This window comes from Mastomys coucha, unplaced genomic scaffold (genome assembly GCF_008632895.1).
Source record: "Mastomys coucha isolate ucsf_1 unplaced genomic scaffold, UCSF_Mcou_1 pScaffold16, whole genome shotgun sequence".
Taxonomy (NCBI): domain Eukaryota; kingdom Metazoa; phylum Chordata; class Mammalia; order Rodentia; family Muridae; genus Mastomys; species Mastomys coucha.
This window is the reverse complement of record NW_022196898.1, coordinates 48,902,468-48,916,079: the sequence shown is the minus strand read 5'-3', so window position 1 is coordinate 48,916,079 and position 13,612 is coordinate 48,902,468. Positions and strand designations below refer to the sequence as shown.

At 44.7% G+C, this 13,612-nt stretch overlaps 1 protein-coding gene across 1 annotated transcript in view; it reads left to right on the top strand.

Moving 5' to 3' along the window:
• Positions 1 to 13,612, top strand: part of Cd101 (CD101 molecule) — a 38,920-nt gene that overhangs the window by 15,106 nt on the left and 10,202 nt on the right. The window contains exons 5-8 of the mRNA XM_031374984.1: positions 1,561 to 1,938; positions 2,814 to 3,218; positions 6,809 to 7,219; positions 11,161 to 11,598. Of these exons, the coding sequence (XP_031230844.1) occupies positions 1,561 to 1,938; positions 2,814 to 3,218; positions 6,809 to 7,219; positions 11,161 to 11,598 (1,632 nt within the window). The remainder of the gene's footprint in view (positions 1 to 1,560; positions 1,939 to 2,813; positions 3,219 to 6,808; positions 7,220 to 11,160; positions 11,599 to 13,612) is intronic.

Here is a 13,612-nt window from a genome sequence, read left to right as displayed (position 1 = left end):
AATGACCACATTTTTTGAAGTGATGCTAGTTGAAACTGCTCTTGATGATTATGTTAAAGAGGTGAGATTGTGGCTTCTTATTTTCCATCTAATTTTTAAACTTCGGTCATGAGTCATTTTTATATCAAAAACAAACCAACCAACAAACAAAACATATACCACCGCCTCTCTCACCTAAACTACAGAAGCAAGCTTGGTAATTTGCTCAACTCGTTTATGAAGATTAGTCTTCCTTCTACCTTTGAGCTGGTGTGTGCAAGCCTAAAAGCCATCTCAGGGATCGGGAAGAACAATTAGCAGATCCGTTTAGATCCCCTTTAGGTTTCTATTGCCAGTCTGTTTTACTTTTCTCTTTTGCTTTGAACTACCTCTGCCATTGCTAGTGCCTCTTATTAAACACAAATGGTAATTGCTGACCCTTTTCAGTAGTCTCCATAGCCCAAGGCCCTTAGTGTGTGGCCTTTGTTCAGTCCTCTCCACAAAGTAAAAATGCAGCTGCTATTATTACCCTCATTTTTCCTGGAAAGAAACACAAAGGCTCGGAGAGGTCAAGTGTGCTGCCCAGAGTATTCTGCCTTCAAGTCATGGTGGGTGCTCTCCTTACACTTAGTGCTGGGATGCCCAGAACACAGGAGCTCCTGATGTATCTACATGGCCCACAGGGCAGCCAGAACAGGACCCTGTACAATAAGCATTTGTTGAATGAATGTTTTCGTTTCTCTACATCTTGAATTTCCCATTCTGGGAGCTGGCCTTGCATTTATAGTTATTTGGCATATAGTTATAGTACAACATTTAAACAGGAGAAGTCTGTCACTTACCTATGATAGAAGATAGATATGCACCTGTATATATAATATATGTGTATATAAATATAAAATGTTCCCGATTAGTGGGGTGTGTGGTGGTATTGCAAACAGAGGTCTAGTTAATAATTTTCTTTCCATGTTTAAAACACATACTAAGCTAATTCCGACTGGCAGCTACATGCGAGCAGGAAGGCAGAGAGCATATTGAAAGGACTGAGAGCCTTTATTCTAAAAAACAAACACCCTAAAATTTAAGTTATCAGGGCTTCATTACTTTCAGGTTCATTTACCTCCCTAATGAATCAAACAAAATACTATCAGATATTTGCCCAACTAGACCTTCTTCAGAATGGGCCAGATTAACAAAACCATAAGAAAAGGAAGTATATATTATGAATCATGTATGTGTTCATGGGCTTTCCTGGTCACCTGTCTGCTGTCTTGTTTCCATTATGCAATAATTATCTTAGGGAAGTTTTATTTTATTTACACACAGACATACACACACACACACCCTTGTACACTATCTACCCATCCAGCTGTCCATTAATCTTTCCATCCATCCATCCATCCATCCATCCATCCATGATGCGTTTGGAAGATCTCTGTTCTGGGTATGGTACAGAAGAGTCAACCAACTCTGATCAAACAAGTAAAGTGCTTTATAGTTAAAACGAATCATCATATTTTAGAAATGTTTTTTTTATTTATTTACTTGAAGCACTTTTCTTCCATAACCTGTAATCTGCAGCAAGAAGTGTGGCCGTGTCTGCGGAGCGACATGCTGTGTGGGAAGGAGAGACGCTTACCCTTCTCTGCAAGGCAGCTGGAGATGCAAGTGCTCTGTCTGTGAGTTGGTGGCTCACCGCCCAGGACCAGACCACACCCGTGTTTGTGGCTGGCATGGGGCAAGATGGTACTGTGCAGCTGGGAGTCTCTTCTCTGGGCCCTGCGCACCGTGGCAACAGGAGGCTGGAGAAAGTGGACTGGGCCACCTTTCGGCTGGAGATTGCCTCTGCCACGGTCCCAGACAGTGGTACCTATGAGTGCAGGGTGTCAGAGAGACCCCAGAGCCAGGCCAAAGATTTGCAGTCAAGCCAGAAGATTTCAGTCACTGTAAAATCTCTGAGTAAGTCACTGGAAAAAGTCCTTTTCTGAATGTGTGTTAGTCAACTTATTCTATACTACAGTTTGAGTGGTGTCATCCAGAACCCCTGCCAGAGGTGTACATACCCTGAATGCCCCGGGTATGTGTACTGTGAGTGCCAGTGGTGTGTGTACCCCAAGTGCCAGTGGCGTGTGTACCCCAAGTGTTAGTGGCATGTGTACCCCAAGTGTTAGTGGTATATGTCCCCTGAGTGCCAGCGGCATGTGTACCCTGAGACATGCAGAGGAGAATATGCAAATCGGGCCTGACAGCAACCTCTTGAGTTTATTTGTCTTTATAAAGATCATTCTAGAGTGCAACTTGTAAATTGTTCAAAGTTGAAAACCAACCCCTATGATTTTGATTCGTAGTTGACTTACGGATGAGTGGGGCCAAGCCTGTCCCATTCCAGTCGCAGCCCAGGTATCATAGAGTCTTTTCTAGCATGAACAAGAGAGTGACACTGAGCCCAGGGGGGTGGGGAGAGGAAGGAGACCAGACCCTGCTGTGAGTGTTCCACTTGCTGAGTGGGGAGAGGAAAGAAGCCAGCCCCTGGCTGCGCGTGGTGTCCCTGCTCAGTGCAGCTGTCTAAGTGGCACACTGAAGAAACACTGCCTGCTTGTTGTGGCTGCCGAGAACAGTCGTAGGCGAGGGGGGAGACTTGGAGAGCTGAGATTGAAATTTGGGACAGACTGTACTGTGGACCAACCTCTACCCCCAAATTCACGACACTCCAGGAACACAAATGTGTGGCCCTGTGTAAAGGGTGGCATTGAGAAAACTTGGAAGTTCCCGTGCTTGAACTTAGTAAACAAGAAGTGTGTCTTGCTTTCTCCCCCCCCCGCCCCCCCCTGCAGAATCAAGTTTACGAGTTAATCTGATGAGCCGTCAGCCACAAGTGATGTTAGCCCATACCTTCGACCTGTCCTGCATAGTGAGGGCCAACTACTCAGATCTCAAGCTGCCATTCTCGGTAACGTGGCAGTTCCAGCCAGCTGGCTCTGGAGCCTTTCATCAGCTTATTCGAATCACCCATGATGGCACAGTTGAATGGGGGGACATCGTCTCCCAGATCCACAGGAAGACGACAGTGTCACAGTCTTTCTTTCGTTCTCAACTCCAAATCCATGATGCTGCTATGGAGGAGACAGGAGTGTATCGGTGTAAAGTGGAAGTTTATGACAGAAATTCCGTGTGCACAAGTGGCCCAGCCAGGGTATCTGCCACCTCTAACCTATTAATGATTACTGTCACCTTTCCAGGTAATTGATACTTGACATTGATCCCTGTTTAAAAAGAAAGAATATCTTTTTTTGCCAGGTGTGATGGTGCATACCTATAATCCCAGTATTCAGGAGGCCAAGATAGAAGGATTGAGAATTTGAGGTCTGCCTAAGCTGAAATAGTGAGCCCCTGTCTCAAATAACAATGGAACTCCTCCCACTTTGTGTAAACAATAGAGATAGACATAAAGTATCCATTCATTGTGTTTGTCCTGGTAAAGTGAGCATGATATAGTGGCATTGACATGAAGTTAGCTATGTGGAATGGCCACATTGGTTGCTAAAACAATGAGACACTTCCTTAGTAGCTAATAACCACTGCTCTTTGACCTTTCCACACCTGCCATGAGTTCCCATTGCCAGCAGCCACATGATACTGTGTGGCAGAGCTGAACCTCAAGAGCCTCCTCCCTCCAGGGGAGACATTGTTTTTAGGTCAGTCACTATTGGTGCTCCAGCATGGTTTTTGTATTTGGAAATGGTGAGGATCATGTAAATTCTATTAGAATACAGTCTTAGTTAGGGTTTTATTGCTGTGAAGAGACAACATTGACCATGGCAATTCTTACAAAGGAAAACATTTAACTTGGGGCTGTCTTATAGTGTCAGAGGTTCGGTGCATTATCATCATGGCTAGAAGCATGGCAGCATCCGGGTAGTGCTGGAGAAGGAGCTGACAGTTCTACATCTTCATCCACAGGCAGCAAAAAGAGCGGGTGTGCCACACCATGGAGAGCTTGAGCAATAGGAAGCCTCCAAGCCTGCCTCCTCAGTGACACAGGTCCTCCAACAAGGGCACACCTCCTAATAGTGCCACACTCCCTATGGCCAAGTATTCAAACATATGAGTTTATAGGGGGCTATAACCATTCAAACCACCGCAAATATGCTTGGCTACCTCTTTTAACGTATTAATGCATAAGAGAGAATTTGTGGTTCCAAGTCTCATTCAGTCTTAACTCAGTAACAGCACACAAAGCTAAGAGTGAAAGCCTGCCTCGCTGAGGTTCTGCCGCATTTTTGTGCTTCTTCTCTCCTGATTTGCTGTGAGGGACTTTGAGATCCCTCAGACGTGATGAGCTCTGGGTTTGGACAAGTCACTTAATCTATCACTACTGCAGTCACCGCCTCCATAAAATCTCTGACCTGCCATTGTACTGGGGTGTGTCTATTGTGCACCCAAAGCCGATCCTCTTCCACAGCAGCCACCACCTGCTCTGTGCTGCAGAGCGGTGCTTCTGTTATTAGTCAGGATCTTGCTCAGGAATTCGTGCCTTAATTTCCTTGTCCTTCCCATGATGTCTGAGATTCTTTCCATGAGCCTTCCTTTCCTTGCTCTCGGCCCCGTGGCATGAGGTTTCCTTCCTGACACCAAGGATTCCTTCTCATTCTCTGGTACAGAATTCTTCTCCTCCTCCAAGTCGTTATATTAATTCTTTTGTTTGTTTTTGGGTTTTGGTGGTGTCTCATTCTGTAGTGCAGGCTAGCCTGAAATTCTCAGTCCTCCTACCCCAATCCACGAAGTGCTCCAGTTACAGGTGTATGCTACAATGCTTGGCTTTTATTTTCTTTCTAAGCTCAGGCTAGCGTCAGACTTGTTAGGTGGCCAAGAACAACCTTGAACTTCTGATTCTCCTTCATGGTAGTCATGCATTCGTCCCATTGAGCCCAATTTCTTTTTTTAAAAAACAACTGTTCATTTGGATTCCAGCTTAGGTGTGTCCTCTGAGTCTTCATGCTTTTCTAGGGAAAAAAAAAATTCTTCCCATGGATACAATCCACCTATTGACAGCCTCCGTGTTCGTTTGTCATGCAGAATGGTTTGTCTTCTGGTCTTGGGATTCACACCTAATTGCTTCCAAGGCATGCCTATATTCAGTGTCATAGCATAGGTCATTATCATTGTCCCTAGATGTCCCTTCCATATTGTTCATGATGTGGTGATCCTCCCCACATCCCAGCACCACAGATTAGAAACTGTGTCCTCTGCATGTCTAAACTCCCATGGCAGGCTGAAAGATTTTTTATAATCCTCTGCACTTGTCTTTTCGGCACCTCCTACTTTCCAACCTCCTGACTTCCAACTACACTCAACTGCCTGGATTCGATAATCCTCATTTCCTTTTATGTGGAATTCCTTTGCTTTCTATTAATCAAAATGACTGCTATTGATCTTCAAGGCTCAGTTCAGAGTTGCCTCCTCCAGGAAGTCCCCCCTCATTCCTGTCCTTGGGTTAGATAAATCTGCTGGATGATCCTGATATTTGCTGAATTACTACATATCTCTGTCCTATATTGGTGACCAATGCCAGGAAGACTTTGTTCCTGTCCTATAACTTCGTCTATACCGTGATTCACTGACAGGAGCTATTATACACAAAATGCCTAGAATAGTCTGGTATGTGATATATAATGAGATTAATAAATGTTTGTTGAAGGGGGAATTCAGGGACCTATTGGCAACATCAAGAAAAGTAGAGTTATCAACAAGAAATGGCGAAGAGGTTTGTGATATTTATTGTTCATCTTAGGACAGAAGAAACCCACTAGAGTTAAAAGATAGCAGAGCCCGTGTCCGTATGATAGTCTCAAATGGAGTGGCTGCAGAAAGGTAGAATTGTAATAGCTTGTGAACAACTTCCTCTTGTTTGCTCACTTTTGAAGGCAGCTTTAACTAGACTTTGACAAATTGGGGATCCAGAAGTGGTTCAGATAATGTCATTTTCTCTTAAGTGATGCAAATATGCTATAGAAGAGATCCCTCTGCTTAAATACAACAGGATTATCATGTGGGAGAAGAGCTGGGCTTGTTTCCATGACTGCCCCCATCCCTAAACAGTAAGGGCAGAAGGAGGACCAGCAGATGGATGTTATGACGAGAGAAACATCAACTCACAATTACACAGACTCCTCACAGTCATGTCTAGCCTTTTGACATTGTAACACTACACTGTCATCTACAGAATTCATGCACAAAAGCAAAACAAAATTCCACAGTGTTTTAAGTATAGTTACAATTCTGTGTTGGGTCCCATTCGCAGCTCCTCTCAGGCACATGCTGCCCATGAGGTGGACAGAGCTCAGGGATGGAATGTGCAGCTTCTTCAGATGATGAGTCATACCAAAGTTGAATGAACAGTTAGGGCAGCTGCCGTGAGATAATTCACTCACACGATGGTTGTAGAGCAGTGGTTCTCAACTTGGGGGTCAAGAGAGATATGCGCATATTAGATATTTACATTGTGATTAACAATAGTAGCAAAATTGTAGACATAAAGTAGCAACAGGTAATTTTATGGTTGGGGGTCACCACAACAGGAGGAACTGTGTTAAAGGGTCACAGCTTTAGGAAGGTTAAGAACCACTGTCGCTGTAGCAGCTATTTGCCCTGGTTAACAAACAAGCTTAAAATTCTCTCTCCCTCTCTCTCTCCCTCTCCCTCTCCCTCTCTCTTTCTCCCTCCCACCTCTCTCTCTCTCTCTCTCTCTCTCTCTCTCTCTCTGTGTGTGTGTGTGTGTGTGTGTGTGTGTGCTTCTAGTAAAGTAACTCTTTTCATTATTTTCCTTCAGAGAGCAAACTGAGAGTGAACTCAAGCAGTCAGGTCCGAGAGCTATCCATCAGCTCCAGCACTCAAATAGAATGTGCCATCTTGTCCCGATCTGCTGGCAACCTTCCGTTATCCATCATTTGGTACTTCTCTCCCATTTCTGCAAATGCCTCCTATCTGAAAATCCTAGAAATGGACCAAACCAATACTGTAAAATATGGAAACGAATTTCAAACCCCTCGGAGCAAGCAAAAATTTTATGCTGAGAAAATTTCTCAAGACTTATTTCTGTTGAACATCCTGAGCATGGAGGACAGTGACCAGGGCCACTACCACTGTGCTGTAGAGGAATGGCTCTTGTCTTCAAATGGCACTTGGCAAAAGCTTGAAAGAAAAACTTCAGGACTCACTGAATTGAAACTCAGGCCCACAGGTAAACCTTAGGAGAGTATTGTCATGCATCTTTCTGTAGGATTTTTCTCCAGTGACGTCTGAGGTATGACTATGAAGAGATTAAAAAATAGGATCTGGACCATAGAAATGATAGGAACCTACAAATGACTACAGGACCTGGTAGCCTACCCGGGGAGGGGAGGTTGTTTAAGGTGACTCAGTCTGAGGTTTCGAGCTCGAACAGGAACAAGATCCCTTTGCCTGGTTTGCTTATCAGCTCGGCAGCCTGGTCCATGCAGCTGCCCTGGGAATCGTATCTCCAGATCTCTATAATAACAAGCTGTGTCACTCCGGTGGGGGCCCTACTGTAATTTGGCAGAGAAAGAGTAATACGAAGCATATTTCTCCCACTGTGAACAGAAACTGTACAACTCTATGGGGATCTGTGGAGAAATTGCTTTTCAACATTTGGCTGCCTAAACATAAGGCAAATAAGAGTAGTTAACTGTCGGAATGGTGTACTGGGGGAGTCTTCTCCACCTCTGGAGATCTTTAAAAGTGGAATGGAACTTCCATCCATTCCAGCTAGTCTGCGAGTACTGCTGTCTGATTGCAGATAGGCCTGACTGGGTCTCTCAGTCCTGGCTGGGTCACCTCTAAACTGTTGATTAAAGTCAAATGGGTACCCCAGCTAAGGAACTGGATATGATGCAAGAGTGTGACATAAATAACTCAATCTAATATGGTGCTTAGAGGACTATTTTCAAGATGACATTTTTTTAATAAAGCCCCTAAGATTATAACTGGACATTCCCGTATGCTAGAAACGAGACTGCAAAGGTGAGTGAGATAGGGCTCTTGTCCATGGCCAGCTTCCAGGCTGCAAGAGGAGCATAAGAGAAACCGGCTTAGGAAGCGATCTCTTCCTCTGTCCTTTCTCTTCAGGTCTCTCCCATTCTCTATTAAGCTTGAGTGTTCCCCAGGGAGTGATCCTAGGCTCTTCTTCTTAATCAACTTTTCTCAGAACTTCTAATACCCTGCCCTGGCTTTAACTGTTGTCTACAAGATAATCACCCCAAATCTTTGGATTTAGATATTCTGAGCCTTGTGCTTTTAGACTCTACTGTTCACTTCTCCTTGGATGCCCCAGAGACCCCATTTATTATCTATTCTGACTCTCATGATTGCTTTGTCTTCCTACATTCTGGAACTGTATGACTGATATCCCTGCCTGCCAGTTGTCTTAGCCAAACACTTGACTGTGCACGCCTGAACGTTTTTAAGGAAGGAACATCTCTTAGCTCAAGCCAGTGTTTCTAAGGTAGAAATATGGCTTCAGGATTAGATCTTTTAGTGTATCAAAATATTCTCACAGTCTGCGCTGTTAAGTCAATTGGATTGGGAGGCACCTAAGGAGGATAGTAAAGTCTACTTCTGGTGTGTTTATAAGAACATTTCCAGAGAGGATTAGCTTGGATGTGTGTAGCCTCATCCAATAGCCTGGGGATGAGGGTAGGGGTGCCAGACAGAATAAAGGGGAAGAAGGAGGAAGTCCATGGGTGTAGCTGAGCTCTGTCCTCTTCCTTGCCATCCTCAGAGCAGCTTTTGCCACATGCTCCCACTCTATGCAATTCTGCCTCACCTCTGGCCCAACGCCTAGATGACTTTGGACTCAAATCTCTGAAGCTATTGACAAAAGAAGCATTTCTTCCTCTAAACTCTTTCTTTTAAGTATTTATTACAACAGCAGCAGCAACAACAACAACAAAATCCTAATATAGAAAGTTGATTCCAGAGAGGTGGGGGTCAGTGCTGCGACCCACCCATCCTGATGAAGTGAACCTTAAGCATTTGAAACTAGTTTGAGGGAGGAGTTTGGAAGAGGTTGAAAAAGCAAGCCATAACAGTTCTAGAATGTTTTAAGCAGACCTTAGTGGTCAATCCTGGTGAAAGAAAATGCTGGTAGGAGAATGGATCTCATGAAATTTTACATGGAAATGGGGGCTTTATTGGGAAGTGGTCTAAAGGTCATTCGTGTTGAATTCTGGCAAATATTTTATTCATTCCCTGAGACTTGAGTGAGATTGACCTCAAAAGAAAAAAGTAAAATAAAATTCCAAGGCAACACAGGCTATGGCATGGTTATGGTGCCTTCCTTTTAGCCAGGTCTACAGTGAAAACTAGTGATAAAACAGAGCAGAGAGATGTGAAAACTTTGGCATCTGCCCAATAAAGAGGTTCACGTAAAGTTGAGGAGTGGGGAGTCAAGGAAAGTTGGCTGTTAGAGATTAGTGCCACATACTTCACATCAGCACAAAAGGAAAGGCACTTTGGGGGTATCTCAGGAATTGGCCAGACCCTCCCGTCACAGACTCAAGGATGTAAAAGAGTAAACTCATTGAGGAAAGTTTTGCTTGAAAGCCAGGTGTGGTGGCATTCAGCTAGGAAGACTGAGGCAGAGTAGGCCATCTTCAAAGACATCCTGACTTACAGAGGGAGTTCCAGACTACCCTGAGCTACTGTGATTTTTTTTTTTTAATGACTTTCCCTTGAGGTGAGAACAACATGACCAGAGTCCCCAGCTCACACTGAGCTCCATAGGAAGTTGGTTCTGTAGGATCCATTTGACTGGGCACAGCTGCATAGGCACTAATAGGCCACTGGAGCCATGGACTGCTAATCATAAGGCAAGCCATCCATGTGGTGCTGGTTTTGTAGACATGCAGAACATAGGAGTTATTGGATCATGGAGCCAGACACCACCAGCCTCACAGTAACCTTGCTTCTTTAAGTTGTCTTGCTCAGGTATTTTTGTTGCAGTGATGAAAACTGACTAACCTAACACAGTGCCATTCCTCAACTTGAGAAGGCTTGTAGTTGACCAAAGTCTTTTAAAATACTGAGGGTACCAAGCTCCATGTGATCTTTGTGTGACTGTGGGTTGCTACTGTACACCTGGGTTAGGGAATGGATTACGGAATAAGCTGCCAGGGGGTACTGTGGACATCACTGCGGCAGGAGCTTTTCCCTCAGGTCAAAAGAAGAAAGAATTTCAAGAAGAAAATAAACCTTAGTGACTAAGGTCAATGAGAAAACCATGACTAAAGGGATCTCTTGAGCTTGCAAGTGGACCTTAATTGAGTATTGGGATGGATTAGAAACCAATTTGTAACCAAATAGAGGGTAACTGGAGGCAAGGACACAGAATTTATGTGAATTAAGATTCTACATGATTCCCCATGAAGAGCAAGTAAATACTAATTAGACTAAATATGGTCTAAGATCAAAGGGGGAAAGTTGAAAAACAACCCAACAGATTAATAAATGAATTTGTGGTGGAGTAGTAAATGTAATACACAACGGAATTTCCTACCTTGACTTTCTGTTGTTCTTTGTTACAAATCCTGGGGATTTTATTCCAAGTCCTCGCCTGTTGGTTAGTGGGGGAGAGGGAAGGAGGAAGACCCAGAGCTGTCTAAAGCATACTGATTAATAACGGAGATGGATCCCTTGGGCCGTATTCTGACATTGGTATCAATGTTCTGTCTCTCGGTGTGTCTGAACAAGAAGATGGTATCTGGGTGTGGTGGTGGGGGGAGATGATTTCAGAAGGACTGGTACTGCAGTAATACTTAGCTTGGTAGAGTATTGAAAGTTGTGGAATGAGCAGCACCTGTGGCAAATCAAAGAGGAAGTTCAAAGTCGGGCAAAAGCTGTGAGCCTGGCTGAAATCGTGTTTATTTTAGCAGTAGGCTCGAGCAGGCAAGAGGCTAAAGGAGGGAAGTGGTTAGCTTGGTTTGCAGTAGAGAATGTTCTGGCAAGTGTGACGAGAAGGAGAAGCATGAAAGGAAAACATTCATGATGAAGGTCCTCATGTCTGGAGAATCCCAGATGAGATCTCCCAGTGGAAATGATATGGCTCAGAGGTGACCAGGCCAAAAGCCTTGCTTGTCTCTAACTGCCCACCACTTTGCCTCCTAGGAAATCGAGTCCATGTCTCCAAAGTGAGCTGGACCGGAAATGCTACCGAGTATGGAGAGGTGGGCTTCAGCTGCAGCCTGGAGGGCTCAGGCAGCCCAGCCTCCATGTACTCTGTGACGTGGTACCGGAGCAGAGGAACGGCTGCCGCCACCGCTGCGGCCGCCACCGCTGTGGCCTCCACCACCGAAATTCAAATGCTGGTGCACCTGCAGTATGACGGTTTGCTGCAGTATGGCCGAGAGGGGAGCAAGAGGCTCCTGCACTGCTACCGATCCTCTCCCACAGACTTTGTCCTGAAGCTGCATCGGGTGGAAACGGAGGATGCTGGGATGTATTGGTGCAGGGTGGCTGAGTGGCAGCAACATGGCCACCCAGGCAAGTGGATCAACCAAGCTTCAGATGAATCGCAACGGATGATGCTCAGGGTGCTGCGCTCAGGTAACTTGGGGGGAGGGGGTCACTGAGCCACTGGCTCAGGGGTCATGGCATACCCTGATCTCTGTGATTCCTGCTAGCCTTGTTTCCTCCTTTCTTCTGGCTAATGACGACAACATTTCAAATTCCTCAAGGAAGATAACTTTTCTGCCTTTCTCCATAATAACTTGTTTCAACCAGCAAGGTCGCATGAGGTGTGGGCACAGACACCTGACCTGTTCTGACCTTCCCTGCCATCAGCATGTATGCCTCTGATACCCAAATACCATGTGCAGCCAGCATCCTTACCTCTTGGCTGATGCTCTAATCTCCAGATGCTGTTTGGTAGTGGAAAAGAAAACGAGGAAGAATAAGATAATAGTTGTGATAGTTCTGCAATCTGACCCAACCGAACCAGAGTCAGTTACGCCCAAATACTCCCTTGATCAAGGGAAGAAAAGAAGCCAAACATTTCCTTAAAGTATCAGTGCTGGGGTTCTCTCTCTCTCTCTCTCTCTCTCTCTCTCTCTCTCTCTCTCTCTCTCTCTCTCTCTCTCTCTCTCTCTCTCTCTCCTCTAGCCAAACTGTCAAGGCTTTGATGATGTTATTGGTCATACATACCCACCTTACAGAGGCAGAATGATTGATGTGGTTCAGAGCTTTAGAGACTCTGATCTAGGATCATTTGGCCCCGGGACTACGTTTGCAGCAGCATACCATGACAGGAGTGTGTGGCTGAGCAATGCCACTCACCCCACGACTAGGAAGTCAGAGAGAGAGGAAGAGGAAGGGCTGGTGTCTCGCTGTCTCCTTCAGTGACGTGCCTCTAAGATCACAAAGATCTTCTACTAGAACCATCTCCCACAGGCACCTTCACTTCCTAATAGAACCAACTGAAGAGCAAGCCTTTCACACATGGACCTACCTTTAGGGCATGGGATTTTTTTTTTAAAGATTTATTTATTTTATATATTAGGGTACACTGTAGCTATCTTCAGACACACTAGAAGAGGGCATCGGATCCCATTTCAGATGGTTGTGAGCCACCATGTGGTTGCTGGGAATTGAACTCAGGACCTCTAGAAGAGCAGTCAGTGCTCTTAACCACTGAGCCATCTCTCCAGCCCTTTTTTTTTTCTAAAAAAGATTTATTATTATATGTGAATATGTATAATATGTGTCTTCAGACACACCAGAAGAGGGCGTCAGATCTCTTTATGGATGGCTGTGAGCCACCATGTGGTTGCTGGGATTTGAACTCAGGACTTTTGGAAGAGCAGTCAGTGCTCTTAACCGCTGAGCCATCTCTCCAGCACTGGATGGTTATTTAAGACCCAAATGGTAGCAATGTTCATTTGGCGTCCTGTTTCCATTGTATCATTGTGTCCTGGAAGACATCAAAAAGAGAACAATGTCATAGAGAATTGCCTTATGGGCTCCAACAAAGAGAACCACCACTCAAAGGTCTTTGACCAAAGAGTTACAGTTCTTTGTGTAGAGAAGTCATTCTCAGCCATTGTCACAGCCGAGTGTCATATCAGACATGTGTTGGGTGTCTTATTAGGTATGTGTTAATAAGAACAGTCTCTTCCAGCGAGACCAATACATTGTGGCTGGCTATAGATAGGATCTGTCAGCTAATTACCTTAGCTACTTCTTTCCATTTCAGTGATACTCAAGTAGGTGAAAGGTGAACTACAGGCTGAACTTATGTTAGAAAAAGAAGGCTAGAGAAATTAAGGCAAAGTCTTGGTATTCTACCACAGGAAAGATAAATGGATTTATCATAAAATTGGCATTCCTAGGAGGCTAGCTGGCTTTAGCAAGAGTTCCTGGAAGGAGAAGGATACATATGGCAATTTCTCACAGGCAGAATCTCACTATGTACACTTAGGGTCCATCTGAAGTGTTCCCTAGGGCTTCACCATCCTCTCCCCCGTCTGATCTTCAGGGCTCCATCATCCTTCCCTCAGGTCCGTTCTTCAGTAATTTTTTTTTTCATGTGTCCAGGCAAACGTTTTCTTTTTTTTTTTTTTTT